The following is a 19,941-nucleotide window of genomic DNA, read 5'->3' on the forward strand; positions in this document are numbered from 1 at the left end:
TGAAGATTGCGATTAGAATGCTCGTGATAGTCTCGGGACTTTGTTTCATCTTGACGAGCAGGTTCATATGAGAGAATATTTCATGGGTTGATGGTAGTGATGGTGTTTGTTGATGAGTGTGAGAGTGCTAGTAGGCTCTGGGACATCCGAATAGACATCATTGCTATATATATATCAAACATCAAGATCAGTGCGGCGCTCCAGAGGGTTCGGGGCCCTCGATAGCCACATGCAAGCTCAAGAAAAGGTGCTGAATAATTGTGTCTTAGAGGAGACGCAGGGCCACAATATCGAGGAGACGGCGACGAAAATGAAGAACAGGGTCGAGATCATCACTATTGGAGAATAGTATGGATGGATCGAAGGATTAGTATGCAGAGTACTTTGACAGATCGAGTTAGTAGGTAGAAGCAAGGAAACGAGAAAGATGAGACAACCCTCAACCCTAGGAAAGCAAAAGTACCACCAACAAGATCCGTAGCCACCCTTTCCTTAGTGAGGCTCTGAAAAGTAGCCCTGATTTCCCCTATAGAGACAGAGCAGGGAAAGCAGCGGAAAATCATCAGCTTACGTAGTCCTAGATTGAGCCTTATACACTCAAGTCAGTACAACCTCTCTACGACCCAGCCAACATCTTCGAAACCGCAGGGAGTTTTCTATTCTATTATCATAGACCCAGCATTCCCCAACACCCGGTTCCCAGGGCGCATCAGTCCGCATATGTACGCGCACCCTTGTTCGTACTTCTGCCTACAAGGCTTCCCCGACATATCCAGGAAAAAGGCCTAGCGGTGTAGATATGCATATCTATGCGCGACCAGCCGTTGACGTAGTCCAGACGATAAATGATACCAAGGCACAGAGAACGGAATTTGGGGGGGCAGACTCCAGCTGTTATCGTATTACCCCGAACTCAGGGGAACGTTGTGTTTCTGTTCTCTCTCGCGCCAATTCCGCCATTAGTCAGCCTTGTGAGAAGTGAGATATACAGTGCCACCTAGTCCTGCTATCATGCCATAGTGGGAATAATTCAAATTTCAAGACCGAAACCCGGTGGCGGGTAAGTGAAGGTGTGGCCTGGTACGGTGGCAAATACGCGGCATCTGAGACATGATTACATCTCTAAGCCCCCAAAACACCACTGTACCCGGTATAACCCTACGCGATTCGGGACAGTATTCTGAGCCTCATGCTATACGCGGCCGTGGGGTCTGTTTTGGTGGCTCGGTATCTATTCTAATCCATGGATCGGTGTCACTGCTGAGACATGAATCTCCGGATTATACGATGTTGTAATACTCCTACAAAAGTGAGTCATGGAGAGGGGGCGGAGGAGGCAACGTCACCACTACCATACGAGAATATATGGGATTCATTTTGAACGATTTTTCCATTGCTATGGTTTTAAAACCCACCACGCTACCAGCCATGCAAAGCTAGACAGAGGAGGTATCAGGGCAGAAGAAAACAAAGCGGGGACTTGAGACATGCACATTTCTTGGGTATGGCTGAGCAAGAGCAAAAACAGAGCCGCAAAGAACATGATGCAGAAATGGTCTTTTCTGCAGGGCCAGTCCATCGGAGACATGGAAAAGTAAGAAAAGAAAAAATTGGAAATGTACAAGCCCCAAAGAGCGATGATCAGAAAGGTAAGAAAAGAAGAAAAAAACGGCAGAGCGGAAATAAACAAATCATGGACTGCTCCGGAATGGACCCCCCTAAAATGCTTTCCACCACGCCGTCCTTGCTGTTGACCATGACCATGACCATGCAATGCCATATGACGACGAAAACCTTTCCAGTTGCGGGCTCCAGTGAGGAGTCATTCAATCAAATCGAGTTCTAGTCCCAGTCCCCGAAACGCCCAAGGTGCTATGCATCCGATGATAAAACGAGAAAGAAAAAAGTACAAGGTGAAACATGTCCACAAAGAGCCGCCGTGGGAGATAAAATAAAACAAACGCCGAATGAGAGGTGGAGAGAAAAGAAGGGAGGGGATCAGAGTTGATGAGAGCCCAGTAGTATCGACAAATGTTGAGAAGGGTAGGTGGTCCCGCAGTATTGATGCCTGATGATTGGGTGTGGCACACCTGTACCGGATGGTTGACGATCATGGTTGATCATTGTGCCAAGACTCAGGTGGCGGACCACTAGACGAATGCCCCAGGTATGCAATGATGTCACGAACAATCCTTTACCCCCTGGAGTAAATAAGCACTCGTGACGGACGTCATGGTCTTGACGGACGTCCTGTGCGCGGCGTGAAGTCGGAAGTGTGGCGTAGACGAGTAAAAATGGTATGATGAGTTGCCACTCGAACCAGTCGGGTAGCGGAGAGGGAGAGATAGAGTCAGGAGTGAGTGAGAGAAGTGAAGAAGTGGCGACAACCGTTGGTAAGGAATACCCTTTCTGGTCGATACGAGGGTTCAGTGGTATCGTTCCAGATACTTGTCACGTTGGTCTCGTGGTGTACACAAATTGTGTGGTGTCCTCGGGAGTCCGATCCATCATGATAAACAAAGACCAGATCTGTAACGGAACGATTGTCGTGAGATGAGAAATAAAGCAAGAATCATCGGCATAGGTCGCGACGGGCGGCTCCTAAGCTGCTTTTGCGATGTCGCAGGATCGGAGTCACACCTCCTGACGACCTGCAACGCCCATCCCTCCTGCCGGCAGGGAGTTATTTCTGTGCTTTCCGAGCCTTTGTACTGCGAGTCATTTCGCTTTTGGTCATGTTGCGAGTAAGGCCACCGATATAGTCCTGGAGGATCTTGTTCTCGTTTTCTAACTTGTCGTGATCCGACTTGACCGCGTCAATGCGCTCGGCGAGGGCCTGGAGAGAGGACTGGAGAGCCTTGGCTTGCCTGTTGGAGTCTGACGTTAGCGGGGTTTCGATCATTTGTGCAGTGAGAAAGTACTCACTCTTGTAGCGTCTGGCGGGCCTCTTTGCCCAATCGCTCCAGATCGGCAGAATTACGACGCGGACTCATGGCGCGGGCGTCGTCCGGGGGAAACTCCTCTTCTTCAATTTCGATTTCGGGGTGGTCTCGGGGGACGAGTATTGATGCGGAAGGTTTGCGGCTCGCCATACGCGGACGCTCGGAACGACCCCGACGTTCAGTCTCGGCGTCGGATATAGATGAAGATGAGGAGAGAGAGGACATATGCATGCGGCCACCGTCGTTGGGTTGCGGCAAGGTGGGTACCGGTGAAGCTTCATTCATCTCTGTATCAGAGGCCATAGGGGTGGTTCGCAACAGGAGCGATCGAAAAGGGAGGATTTGACGAGGTCCAGCGTGGCGGCGTGTACGATCTCGTCTTGGATGGAGGTTGATGTGATCGAAAACGAACGGTGAACGACCACGGTCTACCCCTAGCGATGTACCCCAGACGAGAAATCTGTGTTACGCTTGAGGGTAGCTACCGGGGTCGGGTGGGGGATTCGAAGGTATGGATGGACCGGGAATCGGTACCACAGTTGAACAGTGGCTGTTGGAAGCCGACACCTGGGGGAAAACGGCCTTTCGAGGAGATCGTGTAGGTAAGAGAGCGTAGGAGTGTTGGGGGGTTCGGAGGGTGATGTTGTTGATTGACGAAGACGGTGAAGGTTGAAGAAGAATTCGAGTCGGAGAGAGAAGCGGAAGGGTGCTCGATAAGGGAAGAAGGGGGCGTGGTGTATCGTTGTTACACGTATGGATGGTACATAGTGGACTTTGGGGGGGGGGGTGGGTGGGCTACGGTAATCTATCCAGGCACTTCTGGTACTGTATTAGACTGCAGTGGTACCGGTACCTTCGCCTCTGATCTCTGCACCTTTTAAGTAGGTGGAGAGGACCTTTGTCCCTTGGGTGTGGAAGTGATCATCCCCTCCACGTTGGATTCGGTGAGAATACTTCTGTAATCTGATGAAACTAATGAGTCCCCTACTAGGTACCAGCTATGTGAGGCAAGCTTGCTTCTCTTCCCTTTCACCCCCTTTCCCTCTTCAAGTACACCGCTCGTCCCACCGCAATCGGCTCCGTCGCCCTGTTCTTAACTGGCTTGAGCTCCGCTCTCATCTCCGCCAATAGGGGACCGCCCTGGGGAACCCACATCTGTGGCAGAAATTGGCTGAGTTTTACCGAACTTTGATGAACACGTATTCCCCAAAACACACCCGGGATTCTACGGTAACCTTTCTGGTTCTTGTTCCTGAATGCTAGAATTTCAAAATTTCAAAATCTCATGGTATGATTCTGGATAACTTCGCTCTGCCGAGTCTCGTATGTACAATCTTACTCCAAGGGGTACGGGGAAAGCATCCTCTCAGGGAGAGAGAGGGGGGGCGCGTTATGCAATGTCGATCGAGCCGCAAATGGGAAAAATGACGCAACTTGACTGGTTCTCCTTCACGGTGTAAACGGTTCGCTATAGGGAGACCCTCGATGACATCGGTGGTATGACAGTGGCAAAGCATCCAGGGATAATGTTCAGATCATCTGAGAGATGAGAGATCACACTGGGGTGTCTGTAGACGATCCTGTCGGGCGTGGAGAAAATCCCATGTTCGAAAACATCACATTCCCTCGGCTACCAGTGTACCTGTAGTATGAAGCCTACAGCAGTATAGATCCTACAATATCCACGCGACGATCTCCAGGCGTTTGATGGGTTTTCCGCTCGCTACCACGCCTCTGTATTTCAAATCGTCTATCGTCTATTCATCTACCCGCAGGTATCTGTAAAGCTGATCCTGAATCTACATCTGCACCCTGATCGTCTCGTTCCAAGCTACCAGATCCCGGTTGCTGCATCTCTGCTGTACAGTAGGCTTTGGTGAGCGGCAAAAAAAAGGTGAACCAATGTGCGCCCGATAGACGCCGACGATCCATTCCCGTGGATTCAGCGGACTATCATTTGACGGGTCGGGGTCTGACTATAAAGGAGGTGAAACCAAGCAGGGTCAACGCAGCCCGTCGATCCCCGTGGCAATCACCCCACGTCGAGTGAAGAGAGCCTTGGGACCACGGGCGAAGCTCGGTGTGCCACGATACCAAGTCTAGTAGGGCTGCGGCCATAGATCGATAACTAGGTCGGACCCATTTGGAGGGCCTACCTAGATAGGTAAACAGTATAGTCACCCGGTGCGCAACTAGTCAGCCTTTACAGGTACCGGACCCGACATCCTAGAGCCCATGGGTCCCGGACCGGCAGTGGCTTGTCGGAGCCCAAGTGGCTGCAGTACCTCGAATCAAATTTACCGACGCCACTCCATCACTTGTGCACCTTTTCCGGGGAGCGCGGTCCGACACGTTTCGTGTGGCTATTTGCTTTTTTGAGTGGGGGATTGCTCGGAAATATTGGGTGTCCCAGGAAAGTCAGGCAAGGCGAGGAAAAAAAAAAGCAAACTAGGGGAGAACGAGTCGACCCGAGGAACCAGTGGTAGAGGTTCCTGACCCCCCCCCCCCCGAATTACTGCGTGGGAAACGCTCGGGCCTTGGGCGTGTGATTGTATGTTCTGTGTGTGTGTTGTGTTATATTTTATTTTTTTCACTTTCCAATTTGGTTTTTTAATTTAATTTTTTTCCTTTCCGCGGTTCCACTGTCTACGGAATGGTGTGATATGAGAGGGAGAGAGAGAGAGAGAGAGAGAAAGAGAGAGAGAGAAAAAAATCCAGAGAAGGGGAGGAGATAGAGTCTTGACCTCTGATTCATACTGTGGTGTACCCCCGTTGATCTGCAGCCACGTTGATTCGCTTCGAACTCGTTCTCCCCCACCTCGTATGCATACGTTCTCGTCTTACCAAGGCGGATGGCGCGCGACGGAGGGGCGGACTTTAAAGTGGCCACTTTTCACCAGTCATTTCCCATCGCATACGAACCAATCGCTGGATAGATCCGCGCGGTTTTTTCTTTTCATTTGGGTCGAGTGGGACCCCAAACCCAGACGGAGCATCCGTGTTGTCCCATGCTAGCAGTGCTAGTGCTAGTCGACCCGGAGAGTACCCTCACCTCACCCTTTAGCTCTGAAGGACGTTGTCCGATCAGCGATTCTTCTTCTTCGATTTTTTGTCAATTTTTCTTTTTCGGCGCTATGCTGCCTGACCTCTCCATCGAGGGGGCTAACTCTTAGGTCAAAAGTACCTTTTTGTACCTTGCCTTCTTACTGTAGCTCCACTATGGTGAGAGCCCATGTCCAACGCATGTGGTAGAGCCGGATGGAATGTGTCTGTATGGAAATGCCCGCTTTGGAGGTGTGTTTTAGTACTTTATCGTTGTTACAGCTGTCGAAATGCCCCTCGTTTCAGTCTGCGATTAAGGACCTGGAGGGGTACACCGTTGGGAATCTGACATGCATATTCGTCGGACATTGGTCACACAACTCCCCGATCGAGAAATGAGTCAATCACGATCTGAAGTCAACGTGACCAAAAGTCATCTGACCCGAACGCTACTCAATTTCGGGACGTCGGTCAATCTGACTTTGGAATCTGGGAGGAATGAGGTCTTCGTTCTTTTCGGCTCAAAAGTTAGGAAAGGAAAATACCCGATTTCATCACGTCACATGGTGCCCTTATCGAGGATCACTGTTTTGACTCGCAGATCTATTGCGCTACAATAATCAGGTTTAGTATGATTTACCTTGTTTTTTGGTTCCCGTTTCCTGCTTGGGCCTCCGTAACTGTAGCTTCTGTGGAGCGGTAGATTGTTTGCGGATGAGCTTGGATCCGCTCGATCCAAGCTCTAAGGTAAGACTAGGGCCGATGGTGTCTCCGTGCACGGGCTGCGGTGGGCAGGGTGGATAGGAGGTTATTTTCTGTGAGGCTGGGCGGAAAGGGGGGTCAGGAGACGAGGCAGGGATCTGTACATCTGTACGAGCAGGGATCCTACTGAAGGCAACGTGCCAAAGTCATAGTTAATGGCTGAGGATGTAATTGTACAGATGCGACGGCGCTTAATGATACCCAGAGCTGAGAGCCCTGAACTGAACCCCCAATTTTCCCGAACCCAGAACGCCAATGTCAATCTCATGAAGCCTCATCGCTGGTCTGCCACTGGAGCAGTGCTCTCAGCACCGCAACACCGCCAGATTGGGTCTCAACGGTACGGCCACGGCCACGATCATTGAAGTCCCGCGGCACTCCCGGGCCGAAAGTTTCCGTATCCGCCATGGCCCCCTCGTTGATGTAGTCCACAGCACCATCAGGGAGAGTGCTACTATTCACAAGCTCATCGGAGACAGTAGATCGGTTGAAGGGAAGTCCCCACCACATGCCGAACTTGCCTTTTTCGTCACGAGTCATGAGCGCAGCCCGCGCATTATGTTCAATCCAGGGACCATAGGAATGGCATGTCTTGAGATGCTGGCTGTACACCTCATCCCAATCATGATCCACGTCAGGAGCCTTCTTGCTTGCGAGGAATGTCTCCTCTTGTGGTCGCAAGTCCCGACAGAACTCTGTCAGATGATGGAAGAAAATGCCCTTGAATGTCTGTCCGTCCTGCGAGCAGCTTGCGTGGGAATCACATGTGTCTTCCATCACACCGCCACGTCCCAGGCCGGCCCACTTGGTTGATGAGATCTGCGGCCACCCGGTGGCAAGAAGAATCTTTTTGATCAGATCATGACCGTCGTCGAGGTAACTCATTGAGCTGGTGGCTAGCCAGAGACCTCTCAGCCCGCTGAGAATGACTCCCTGGTTGTAGGAGAAGACCATCTTGTTGAGAATATCACATTTCCGCGATCCAGGGTTCGACGAGCCTTGCCAGCCGCTGATGTGGAAGCCATCAGCGTAGAGGCCGTAGATGCCCGTCATGTTCGACTTCTTCAGCCATGCATATGCATCAATGGCAGCTTTCAAATGTGTCGTGTTATGCGGATTCTCCTTCTTAGGTGCATTGCTAGTCGAAGTGGCGACGAACGGTGCGTCAATGGGGTCGCCTGGGAAATATAAGTACATTGCTATGCTTGCGGAGATGAAAAGTTCGTTTGTGATGGCGTTCTTGTACGGTATCAGGCTCGGATTCCAAATCATCCCACCGTTGCAGAGAGTCTTGTCCCATCCGGTCGAGGCCAGCTCCCAGAAGATACGTGCTCGGTGTGCAGCTGAGTTGCGGAATTGTGTGCCGTACCATTCCTCACCTGTAGAATTGTCGGACGACCTGCCAGATGAATAATGCAGATCCGAGTGCAAGTCTTGGAATTTGACATTTTCTAGCCAGTCCAGCACGACCCAGAGCATATCGTCGTAGGCTTGATTTCTGAGACTGAAAGCATTCTCGCCAAAGTAAAACGTAGTGGTGTGACTGAAAAATTGATTGATCGTGTTCTCAAGTGCAGCAAAAGACCAGTCCTCTGAGGGTGCCTTGTCGAGCTCAGAGACGCTGGAGGTAAAGGAAGAGAGTGTGGCGGCGACATGTGTTCCCAAAACAGCCGCGGTCCAATCGATACTGCTCGGCCAAGTCCCCATCCAAAGCACGAAGTACTCGTCTTGCATGGCCCGCAAGGCACTGAGCAGGTGCTGCTGCGTCTCAAGGGCGTTGACGAGGTCACGGACCCCGTCACATAGCTGACATCAGTTTCGTTTAGGATGTCATCCACTGTGTTGAAAGGACTTTGGAGACCGGCAGGGTTGCCAACAAGTGGCTGTTGAGGCGGATGCGCCAGCGCATTGGCCGCAGGTGCAAAGAGAAGAGTGAATAGAGAAAGAACCCTATATAAAGACAAGGCTGGCCTGGTAAAGGCCGCAGACGTGGATGGGAGAGTCATCCCGTCGTCCCTGTCAGAGCCTAGGAAATCCAGCGCTGAGCCCCTCCTCCTCTATAAGAATGCAACACCAGGAGAGCACGGAACGACACAGCACGAGACTGGGGACATCGATGCGGGGAAGGAAGGGGTTTGGGGTCTGGGCTGGAACAGGGCTTAGTCACCCGACCCACCGCATTTGGAAGTAGGTGTTCCATGGAGATCAAAGCGAAGTACAGAGGGCACGCGAGTACTTGCTTGAGAGACAGCATGTCCTGATAGAAACCTTGGTGTGCATGACGAGATGTGGTGTGTTGGCAGTGTGCGCCACAGGGACGTCGCGTGATGCATCTCCATCCAGGTACCTGGACAACGCTTGGACGGAGCCGAGCTTGTTCAGTACAAGTACACGCTAGGCCGCTACTGATCTCAAAATATAAGTATCCGTGCACAGTCTTTCTGATATCTTTCCTACTGGCAGATCCCGGGACCAACGGAGCGTGAAGCGCGGAGACTCTGGATCCTCCTTGGCCTTGGAGGTTGATCCAAATCACCAATCAATGCAAGCCAAGGGTAAGATTGGGATGAGCTACGATGCAGAACAATCACATTGACTCGTAGACATAATAGCGCTTTCGCATTTCAAGTATATTTGGTGCTAGCTGAACCATTAGATTGTCATTAGGCTAATTGGCAGACATTCGTTGGAAAGAGCGGTCTTCAAACAGACCATGAGCTATTCCATAAGCATTCTTTTGTTCTGATTCCAAGTCAGTAGCTGAATGAAACTGGTCGCAGGGGAGAATTATCATACCCATCAGGACGATGTATCCTGAAGCCGACATACATCTCTTCGTAGGTAAAGCTTTGCTGGGCTCTCAAAGCACAGACGAGGCAGTTCAAGAGGTGTAGAGTGCCGGCGAATTTATGAAACCCATCTCATTCGTCATCCATCCAGAAACTTGTTGGGTATGCGGGGGAAATAAGGACTAAGCGTTGCGGCGGAAAGGGATGACAGAACGAGGGATTCAGGTATCAAAAGAAAGGGGACGGGCGAGAAACCCCCATAAGAGTTCATTCCTCGCAAGGAATGTGTATTTAGTTGCGGTCACCCTCAGGGCTGCGGCTGCGATCCGGGCTGCGGCTGCGACCACGACTGGCGCCGCCACGGCCATTTTTAGCTCCGGCCTTGCCTTTGCCGGACGGGGGTGGACGAACGAACGCATAGTCAACTGAGATGGTCTGGTCGAGTAACTTTGTTCCGTTGAGATTCTTGATGGCCTCACTGGCCTCGGGCAGGGTCGAGTATTCAATCAAGGCGTATCCCTAGCGAGGTGAGGTGTCAGCTTCTAGTGCTCTCAATGTTTCTAACGACATAAATCATGCCATCGCCGATATGATCCAAGAGCTGGGGTCGCAGCTGCTAGCGCTAGCGACAAGCCCATAGAGTGGCCCGCACGCACCTTAACATAACCTGTCCGTCGATCCAGGTTCAAGTTAAAGTTCTTGATCTCGCCGTACTCGGCAAAGAGCTCCGTGACATCCTCCTCTGAGGCTTCCTCGTGAATGTTGGACACGATCACAATCCATCCCTCGATACTGCGCACGGCGACAGAGTTGGACTGAGTTCTAGGCTCGAAGCCGTCGCCTTGCGGTGCGTCGTCCTGAGCGACGGGCGGGTCGACTTCCATTTCAGTCGACATTCTGGACACTTATAGAAAGAAGGAACAGGATCGGAAGAATCAGAAAAGGAATTGAGGCGCTGGTGTCCACTGGAGCCAAGGGGGGGGTTGCCGTCTGACGTCTGCGAAGTGAAGGCGCGGAGCGGGAAAAGCTTTGGCCTTCCGTTTAGGTTTAGCGTCCGCCGTCGTCTTCACATCGTGTCTGTTGCTGGGACAATTGTAGTAGTGATCTCTTTTGTCCTTTCAGGCGAATTTAGTGTGCTGATGTCGCGCTTGGCCAATATATAATACCGCGGAAACCTTTATACAATACCCTGCGAAATGTATGCAACAATCTGAAGAGATCTCCCCATATATGCACGAACTACAACGATTTCATACAACACACTGATCTTGCTAGCCTCAAGATTCCACGACAACAATTTGTGTACTCTGATGAGCTCACATTTGACACATGTGAGCTACTCATGGTTAGACTCGAGACAGGTGTCGTTAATGAGAAAATGTCTCAATGGTTCAAAATTCCATTCGACTATGAATTTGGAACGGGTCTACTGAAGGCGATGAGGCTTATGGCATGACAGCATCACTAAAGTTATACTCGACCAAACACAAATCTGAGAAGAAGAAATAGCCGAATTTATGTGCATGAGGCACGCTGGTAAGATTTTATTGACCTGGGGAGTATACACGTGGGTGGTGCGAAGAGCGAAGCTCTCGAGGTTGCTAGGAATAAGGGAGACGTGAAGTGAGAAAGTGAGAAAAGAGAATGAGAGCCAACTTAGTACTAGAGGCTTTATAAATGACCTTGGAGTTCAAGGCTCGAGACTTGGGATTCATCTCTTTACAACTTTTCACCTCTCACTTAGCTCCCTCCAGCAATCCAAGGCGAGCGATCTTCTCAACTCATCTTAATCAAGATGACACCGGATGCATTCCGCTACACCGACCAAGAGCCTGAGATACACGGCAAAAGACCTTCAAAATGGTGGCGTTGGTGAGACTTGAGAGTCCTCGCATGCGCTAAGACGAACGACATAATTGACACCAGATGGCAAACAGTGACGACCCTCTTTGTACCTGCCAGAAAGCACCAATGCGATCCCCCAGACAGTCCATTGGACTACTCATGTACGACAAGCGAACAGGCAAAATGTGCCAGCTCCATGAACAAAACACCGAACTTGACGCCAGTTTCGATGTGATCGTGGGAACCATGCGCCTTCAGCAGAAGTTACGCTGCCTAAACTCTGGGCCACACGCACAGATTACAACGACAGTCAACTTTAGCAAGCACAACAGCGCCTTTGTCAACCTCGAGGGTCTTGCCGATAACTCTCTTCTACTTACCTTCAAAATCCTTTCGGCTATTCAAATAACCCAAGTCGAGCCAAACGCCATCCAGAATTCGGGCACCAACGGAGCCAGAGTCAAAGATGCCTTGAACAATGGAACAAGTGCCAATGGCATCTTCCTAAAAGGCACCAGTGTCCAAGAAAAACACAAGAAGCTGGGGTCAAAGCCAATACTCCGACAAGAAGTCTTGGGTTTCTTCCCTGACAACCAAACAAACGAGTGCCCACTCTTCAAAGTCGTAAATGCGAACCTGGACATGGAGAAGACTATGCAACTGCATCTACCCAAGGACCGCATCAGTTCATGGATGACAGTCGGCCTAATTTTGCTTACTTTCCGCGAGATCACAGCTACCATCTGGCACCGAATCACCACCCAACAAAAGGGCAAGGACGTGGCAGGGCTCAACTGGGTCCAGGTCCGAGAGCAAACAGCTCAAATCTCGGTAGTCATGACCCTCGAAGCGAAGCGAAGAGTTCAGGCTGCCCTCGACAAGGAAAGGGCACGATCTACTGCAATTATGCAACAGGCTGTCTATCTCGGATTGCAGGGAGATCCTACAGGGCGATACATTGGTTTCTCGGCCCGTGTGCGTCCAGCTCAATATGGCCAATTGCGCGCAGGAGATCTGGGATTCCGAGGCTGATCTAGGTCTTTGCATCTCATTTGGAATGAGCCTTTCGAGATAATGGTTGACTTCGCATAGCTCCGGATTATTATGTGATTCCTTACGTCTTTCGAATATTCTTAATAGGGGTTACCGATGACCCTGCACATACGAGAACGGTAAACAGTGATAGCAGAATGGAGTTTCAATGTTTTTTGTATTCCAAAGCTAGAATGAAGGATTGTAGCCTTATTTGTTGAACGAAAGTCAAGGAGTGGAGATTGGATTCCCCGTTCGTAGACCTCGGCTGACTACTATAATGAAAGCTGCAAGTGAAACAAGAGAATAAAGTGAGTAAGTCGTTTAAAGTACAGTTCGTGTAGATGAATGAAAAAAAGCAACCGTTGTAACGCCCATGTTGTCAATCACCAGACGGCTTATTTCCGGTTGTTGCTCATGCTGAGAATCTGTACCATGCGAATGAAAATGTTGATGAAGTCAAGCTCAAGGCTGACACTCTCGTTGACAACATCACGCTTCATGTAGCCACGCTCGGCGAGACGGGCATGGTGCAGGATCTTCTGAATGTCGTAGAGGGTGAAGCCACCAAAGACGGCCAGACCACCGTACAGCCAGATACGCTCAGACCACATCAGGGTGCGAGCAGCGGTGACAGGAAGAACCAGGGGGGCGAGACCAGAGAGAGCAACAAGGGTGACACCGGCGAGAAGAGGACCTCCGAGGTACAGGTATTTCTCCTGCTTGGCAGTGGCGCCAACGAAGGCGATCGAGCCCATGAGACCGACAGTGTACAGACCAGCACGGGCGAGCAAAGCAGGGTTGTAGAACATCAGAGGAGAGAGGAGCGCAGCCTGGGTAAGGTTGAACAAGGTCCAAAAGCCATACTTCACGGCATAGCTGGTTGAACAGTTAGAACTTCCTTCCTTAATCTCAAACATGGATGGTTGAAGTGACTTACTTATCGGGGGAGGTATAGAAAGTTCCGTACATGGAACCAATGCTGCCGACCAGGCCGACACCGAGAACGAGCCATGGGTTCATGGACATGAGGCGGTACGACCAACCGTTGGAGTGAAGAGCGCGAGCAGCAACACCAATGATACCAATACCAAGTCCAGTGTGCATGAAAGTCTCGTTCAGGAAGCTACGCTCGTAAGCGGGCATGCCGCCGTCCTCGCGAGTCTCGCGGTTGAAGATGAAGTTGGTGGCCAAGATGGTACCACCGACGATGGCACCGCCATACATCAGCTTCTGTGTGAAGTTACCCGAAGAAGCGTTGAAGGTCTGCTGCATGTAGGTGCGGCGGAAGGCATTCTGGAAGGTCTGACGAGACTTGGCGAAGATGGTAGAGGACGCTGCGGAGGGCTTGGGGGCCTGAGTGGGCTTGATCGGAGAGTTGTGAATAAAACGCGCGGTATTTGAGAGCTTAGGTGCCTGGCGCAGTGCCGAGGGCACGGCAAACGGACGCCGCAAAAAGAAAGCCATGACGATGATGTCGAGAGGGGAATGGCAAGAGAGTGGTTTATATCCGGACGCCTCAATGATGGCGGATTACTCACCGGAAACTCGGCAGTTCTTAAGTCCGAAGCTTCTGGAAACGCACGTGACAGAGTGGGATGGCGGTCTTTGAATCTCAAAATACGTCATTCTTTACTTGTGGCCCGACCGAAAGGCACTCATTTGTGATCATGGCGCTTCTGGAGACGATCGAAATACCTCACCTTCCTCCGTCACTACCAGTTCACGTGGCGCTGTATCGAAATGTCGAAAACGCCGACTATCTGAAGCAGCAATTGCTTGCCGGCAATTCGGAGTTTGAATATGCCTTAATTGATGCTAGCATGGTATGTACACAGTCACTGTTCATCCGCATAGAATTCTCGATCTAAATCTAAACAGGTTTTATCACGAGCCCACGCGATCACTGCAATTTTTCGAGCTATCAATGATTACATGAACAGCCGGCTTAAGTCCCGCAATGTGCACTCCGAGATTGTGTTCTCATTTAGCTCTACGAACAATGTACGTTACCTACTGCATCGGATATCTAGGAGAATCATTAATACGTTTAGATTGCGGATTCTTTCCGTAAATTCGGCATTGCCGACTCCACTAAAGATCTGCTGGTCGTCAAAGTCTCCGTGGTCCCGGAGATAACCCACGACTCCGTGGCGGCGCACCTGGAAGCATCTGTCAAGGGGACCCCCGTTCCATTCAATGACGAGACATTATCACAAGTCTCTGACATCGGAAAGATCAAGAAATTCTACAAGCTCGGTGCCTTGCCCGATCCCAAGCCTATCTCCACTGGGGCTAATGGTGTCCACGCCAATGATGCCAAAAGTCGTTTGGAACTCTCGTTGCTGGGTGCTATTGCCTTAAGGGGATCATGATTGTGTCCTTGGTTCTCGAAGGTCTCTCAAATCTTGCGAAGTCACCATTCATACAGTCTTGTCATAGCTACCGCTAGGCTTTTTGCGGATGGATTCAGTGGCAGTCGGCCCTCACGTCTAGAACCCGCCGTCTTGAGCACAGAATTATTGATGGCATCACCGTCGAGCAAAGTGATTCCGTAAAGACACTGTCGGCATGTGGCGCAACATTAGGTCTCGGCGACCCAAGGTCAACATGTCATTTAGCTATGACCTCATACATGGGACAGATACCCTATGACAAGTCATCCAAATTGGATTCGAAATTCTATATAATACTGTTGGAAAATGTTTAATAATCTGAAGAGATTCTTGTATCCTTAGAAACTCGCTACGATTGGCAAGCTTTGTATACTTCGCGGACAGACTGACATTGGATGGAAAGTTGTCCAAGTTGAGCCATATTATTCAGCCTTGGATCGTAAAGGGAATTGGCAAGTTGGCAAACAATGCTCTCGCTAGTCTCATAGATTTCGAGCCACATAAGTCAAGACCAGGTGATAACGAGTTGAATTCCGACCGTTGCCCAGCCCAACATGAAGTTCGTCCCAAAAAGGCAATCCCATTGCTTGCCAAGAGTCGCGTTCGCCGCCGCCGCATCATGTCTTAACGCGACATCCAGGAACTCGCTCGACGCGCAGGTGACCGAGACGGCGGCCGTTCTCTTCTTCTCGATTATGGCAGCTATTTATCGAAGTCGAACGTGAACTTGTACCCTCCAGACGCGCCCAGATCCGAAAATAATCAGCTACAACGCGCCGCTCGTCACGATGACGAGCTCTGCGGATGTTATTGTCCTATCGTCCTCTCCAAACCCTCCACCGCGGGCTCCCACAAGAACTGCAATTGATGCAGATAGGGATTTCCCTCTTTCGCCACAAGACGAAACGTCACCGTCCTTACCTTCGCCCCCCGGAGCTGCTTCCGTTACCTTCGCGCTCTCGCTTCTTTCCTACACCCAAGGCCACAGATGATGCAGCTAAGCCGAAGCGCCGAACAACAAAGAAGGCTAAAATCTTGGATTGTAAGGACGAGGATGTGTCAACTAAATCGCCACAGAGAACAAAGAAAGCTACAAAGGAGCCAAAGTCGAAACCCCCAAAAACCGTCAAGACAGACTCCCTTGATTCGCGGGACAAAGCTCCCAAAAAGGGCACGGTGACCGTGAAAGGTCGTCCACGAAAGAACGCAAAGAGCAAGGAGCTGGGTAACATGACCCTAGCCGGCAAAGTGACCAAGTCGAGCAATGAGCCTCAGATGAAGAAGAGGAGCGAGAGTGAGAAAACAATAAACCAACAATCCCCGGATGGCTCGTCTGAACAGTTCGGTTCTAAAAAGTTGAACGCACTGGAGGAAGACGAAGAGTTACATTTGGAGAAGGCCATGAGAAGAAGGGTGGACTGGACGCCGCCAAAGCAGGATGGTCCTGGAAACGTTCTTGTGGTCGATGATGATGATCAGCTCGACCTCAATGCCTCTCACCCTACCACGACTGGGCTCGGGAAGCTTCTATCGGGTTATAACTACTCTGATTCAGGCTCGGAGACACGCAAACTCCCGACAGACACACTTAGCGGTGGTGTGACCAAGCGAAGGAGAATAGAGGTATGTAGTACTATGCTCGTAAGCTTCTGTACGGGATCTCGGCTGATTTGCTTCAGTTGGTGGACCCTCAAGTTTACCAAAAAAACAAAATCACATTGAATGATGAATCTTCGGCCCAGGAAGGAGACTCTTCTTCTTCGAGTGCCAAAGCTAAGAAGAAGCCAAAAACTCAGAAGCGTTTCACAACATTGACGGCCCGAATGACTGCCCAATATGCAGCCAAAGATCCCGAAGACGCTCTAATGGAAGATATCATCACAGATGTCAGTAAGCCAAAGTCTCGACGAAGCAAAGAAAAGACAACGGACAAAGGCCCTGTATTCACCGTTCTGTCGCCTGAAGCTGCTGCCAAGTCGTTGGATACTCAGGATCTCATGTTCGGGACCTGCAGTCAGTTGGAAAGAGAAGATTCTCCTCAGGCGCTAAGGGAGATGCAACAAGCTATACGCGAATCAGAGAGAATCTACTCTATGGAAAGAGAAGCAGGTACCGTCTCGAGAGTCGTATCTCGTCGAGCTGGTGAACGAAATCTGTGGTCTGTTGGTGCCCGTGACGCAGAAGGGTCTTTGATACAAGCGGAGCCTCTGGATATGGTGGATCTCACAAAATCAGTTGAAGCTCCTCAAAAGAAAGACATTGCCACCACCACAATCAAGGCTCGTGTTCCAGCAGCTCGGGATAATGATTGGCTCGACCTTGACCTTGGACCGCTTGATACATCGCCCGGGAAGACAATGAAACAGTCAAAACATGTGGCAAAGCCTAACCTTGCAAATCATGCTGAGCTAGTGGAGCGCCTTGGCGCCAATTCAGCGAAAAGGACAAGTAATCAACGAGCAGACTCTCAACAGCCTTCAATGCCGCATTACAATGGCTTCACAGATGCCGAGCTGTCCAGCCAGATTGCCTCTTTTGGTTTCAAGTCCGTAAGAGGCCGCAAGAAGATGATTGAATTGCTCCAAAAGTGCTGGGAATCCAGACATGGAAGCCCTGTCCCTGTGACACTGAGTCAAACCCCACAAGTCACCAACCCTAGAAAGACAGACTCTCAAACAATACCCGTCAAGCCCAAAGGGAAAGCGAAGTCCAAGCAGAGCACCACCACCACGACCACTTTAACATCAACGGCTATAACGGAAAATGCGGAGCTTGGTGTGGTTTCCTCACCAAGGAGCATACGCAAGGACTCAAAGGCAGGGCACAATACTCAACCGTCATTTATAGATGTAGAGGAGATCCAGGATTCCGAAGATGATGTTTTCCTCTCCCCAAGTCAAGTGCAAAAGCGATACACCGAGATTTTCTCGAAAACCCCTAGCTCAATCCGTGAGCCTTCCCTCGACATCATTACAAAGACATCACTGTCTCAAAGCCCAATCAAACGCAAGACGACGATCACCAAATCCTCACGCGCCACAAAGCAAGTGACGACTTCAACTTCCAAAGCCGACGAGACGGACTCTTCTAAGCGAGACAGCCTGGCAGACCTATCTATGCAGATTACCAAAGCTGTATGGCTTCAATCCCAGTCCTCTCATCCATCAATGCACACCGGTCGACTTCGCCCAACGTGGCAAGAAAAGATTGTGATGTACGATCCCATCATCCTGGAGGACTTAACAGCCTGGCTAAACGTCGAAGGGCTTGATTCAGTTGGAGAAGACCGTGAGGTCCATACAGGGATTGTGCGGGAGTGGTGCGAGAGCAAGGGGATCTGCTGCTGCTGGAGGAGAAACGCAAGCGGTGACAAACGCGTTCTATATGAGCACCAATTGAGTGCATAAAATAATATTTTAGGCCTGTATATGGAGGAGTGGATAACGTCCAGATGTGACGGGAGTTTCAAGGGATATAGAGAATTGACTATGGTGCTGTTTCAATACCAGTCTACCTCGTCCTCCTCACACTGGAATCCTCTTGAAAGAAGACGAGGCTTGGCATTACTCTCCATGCATATTGATTTCTGATCCAATAGTTCTGCGCTTTTTTAAGTGCTGTAGATGTCCAAGCAGAGAAATCGTGATTGTTTATGTAGGCTCCTGTCTGAAACGCTAATAGGATATTCTTGAAGCAACAAACCTTTCCTTCACTCCTAAGGCATGTATCTTGAGTCCAAAAGCAATTTTCCAGGATAGACAGTATCTTATTTCTGTGTAGGCAATCAATCAATTTGTTGGAATGAAAAGAGCATCGCCAATGCAGTGCACAGATTCCTAAATCTCAAAGGCCTTCCCGATACCCCTAATTGTGACCCTGCATCTGAACAAAAAGCGAGGATCAGAACCAATGACGGAGAGAATAGTGATAGAAGAGAATGACCAAGAGGTTATTAGAAAGTGAGATGGCCACATTGCCATGGTGCAAGGCAGTATATGACCTCGGCATGGGCTTAGGAAAGCAGAAGTGCTAAGGTCGAGGAGTTCGCCCGCTACGGGCTGCTTGTCCCCACCCCATATCAACCTCGTTGATCTGAACATTGGATATGCTCACCTGGCACTGGTCATAGAAGGCCTGCAGCAGTCCATGCAACCTCAGATTTTCCTCACGCAGCTCCATCACAGTCTTCGACAAAGCAGCGAGATTGTCTTTGAGCCGTTTGGCCTCCCCACGAACTAGAGTCTCACCAGTGACTCGATCGGTCATCTGGCAAGATAGTCCTGAATTTGAGCAGGCAGCGCAGCCCTCGCGATCGGGGTCGCAGGCGAGACGACGATACTATTGACCGGGTGAGGCTTAAGTGATGTGGATTTCATGCAAAAGAAAAGAAAAAGGAAGAAGAATGGACGGGTAAACATACCTTGCAACGGTCACATGCTTGACGAGTTCGAGCGCGTTTAGCGGACTCTGGAGTACTGGTCTTCGGCGCCGCTGCTTCACGGGCACGCCATGCATCTTCGCGAGCACGCTCCGAGTAATACTCCGCTGTGTCGCCGTTCTGCTTGCTGCGGCGTTTTCGAGAGGATTTCGGGGTCGAGATTGGGCTCGCACTTTCTTCCTTGTTGGGAGTTTGAACACTCGGGTGGCTCAGGGAGCTGGCAGTGGGAGTTTGGCTGGTTGCAGTCTGGGGAAGCTCCAACGGCAGCAATAGTCCGAGATTGGTGTGATCGTCACTCAGATGCTCAGGGAAGTTAGGGATTAGGACTCCAGACATATTAGGAGATATCATGGGCTGAGGAAAGATAGAGGCTATGAGCAAGATCGGTCAAACGGTTAGCTGGAACAAATTGGGCCTATATGGGTATGGAAAGGGCTCAAGATGCTTGATATCTTCAAGTTGTACGGTAGAGAGGCAGAAATACTCACAAATCTTGGTTGAATATCTGTAGATCAAATGAGAGTGCAAGTTGGATTCAAGGGTGACGATGGCTTAAGATGTCTTGAGCAACAAGTAGACAGGGGAGGATGGCATTGAAAGTGCGTCTTGTCTAGACATCAAACAACCATAGATATAGACTGGATCTATTTGCAGGCCTCAGGCATATCAGCTCCCCTTGGTCTGCAGATTGTCCT

The 19,941-nt window shown here is 50.4% G+C and overlaps 8 protein-coding genes across 8 annotated transcripts; 3 read left to right on the forward strand and 5 right to left on the reverse strand.

Moving 5' to 3' along the window:
• Positions 1–2,683: 2,683 nt before the first annotated feature.
• Positions 2,684–3,245, reverse strand: N7477_000726 (short coiled-coil protein; the record flags this gene model as incomplete). The annotated part of the gene is made up of 2 exons (XM_056962389.1): positions 2,684–2,867; positions 2,926–3,245. The coding sequence occupies 2 exons, from the start codon at positions 3,243–3,245 to the stop codon at positions 2,684–2,686; spliced, it is 504 nt and encodes a 167-aa protein (XP_056827392.1).
• A 3,765-nt stretch (positions 3,246–7,010) lies between these two features.
• N7477_000727 (putative glycosyl hydrolase) lies at positions 7,011–8,480 on the reverse strand (the record flags this gene model as incomplete). Its single annotated transcript, XM_056962390.1, has 1 exon — positions 7,011–8,480. The coding sequence occupies one exon, from the start codon at positions 8,478–8,480 to the stop codon at positions 7,011–7,013; it is 1,470 nt and encodes a 489-aa protein (XP_056827393.1).
• Positions 8,481–9,826: 1,346 nt separating this feature from the next.
• Positions 9,827–10,431, reverse strand: N7477_000728 (RBM8 family RNA-binding protein; the record flags this gene model as incomplete). Its single annotated transcript, XM_056962391.1, has 2 exons — positions 9,827–10,054; positions 10,192–10,431. 2 exons carry the CDS (start codon positions 10,429–10,431, stop codon positions 9,827–9,829), a joined length of 468 nt encoding a protein of 155 aa, XP_056827394.1.
• A 1,108-nt stretch (positions 10,432–11,539) lies between these two features.
• Positions 11,540–12,412, forward strand: N7477_000729 (uncharacterized protein; the record flags this gene model as incomplete). Its single annotated transcript, XM_056962392.1, has 1 exon — positions 11,540–12,412. One exon carries the CDS (start codon positions 11,540–11,542, stop codon positions 12,410–12,412), a length of 873 nt encoding a protein of 290 aa, XP_056827395.1.
• A 398-nt stretch (positions 12,413–12,810) lies between these two features.
• Positions 12,811–13,879, reverse strand: N7477_000730 (Bax Inhibitor family protein; the record flags this gene model as incomplete). Its single annotated transcript, XM_056962393.1, has 2 exons — positions 12,811–13,291; positions 13,353–13,879. The coding sequence occupies 2 exons, from the start codon at positions 13,877–13,879 to the stop codon at positions 12,811–12,813; spliced, it is 1,008 nt and encodes a 335-aa protein (XP_056827396.1).
• Positions 13,880–14,082: 203 nt separating this feature from the next.
• On the forward strand, positions 14,083–14,787 carry N7477_000731 (EKC/KEOPS complex subunit CGI121/TPRKB; the record flags this gene model as incomplete). The annotated part of the gene is made up of 3 exons (XM_056962394.1): positions 14,083–14,238; positions 14,294–14,416; positions 14,467–14,787. 3 exons carry the CDS (start codon positions 14,083–14,085, stop codon positions 14,785–14,787), a joined length of 600 nt encoding a protein of 199 aa, XP_056827397.1.
• An 888-nt stretch (positions 14,788–15,675) lies between these two features.
• On the forward strand, positions 15,676–18,215 carry slx4 (the record flags this gene model as incomplete). The annotated part of the gene is made up of 2 exons (XM_056962395.1): positions 15,676–16,431; positions 16,488–18,215. 2 exons carry the CDS (start codon positions 15,676–15,678, stop codon positions 18,213–18,215), a joined length of 2,484 nt encoding a protein of 827 aa, XP_056827398.1.
• A 622-nt stretch (positions 18,216–18,837) lies between these two features.
• On the reverse strand, positions 18,838–19,597 carry N7477_000733 (putative C6 finger domain protein; the record flags this gene model as incomplete). Its single annotated transcript, XM_056962396.1, has 2 exons — positions 18,838–19,146; positions 19,229–19,597. 2 exons carry the CDS (start codon positions 19,595–19,597, stop codon positions 18,838–18,840), a joined length of 678 nt encoding a protein of 225 aa, XP_056827399.1.
• Positions 19,598–19,941: the final 344 nt, after the last annotated feature.

Source organism: Penicillium maclennaniae (genome assembly GCF_028827695.1).
Source record: "Penicillium maclennaniae strain IBT 15551 chromosome Unknown utg000001l:1.0-3280838.0:1.0-3283122.0, whole genome shotgun sequence".
Lineage (NCBI taxonomy): Eukaryota > Fungi > Ascomycota > Eurotiomycetes > Eurotiales > Aspergillaceae > Penicillium > Penicillium maclennaniae.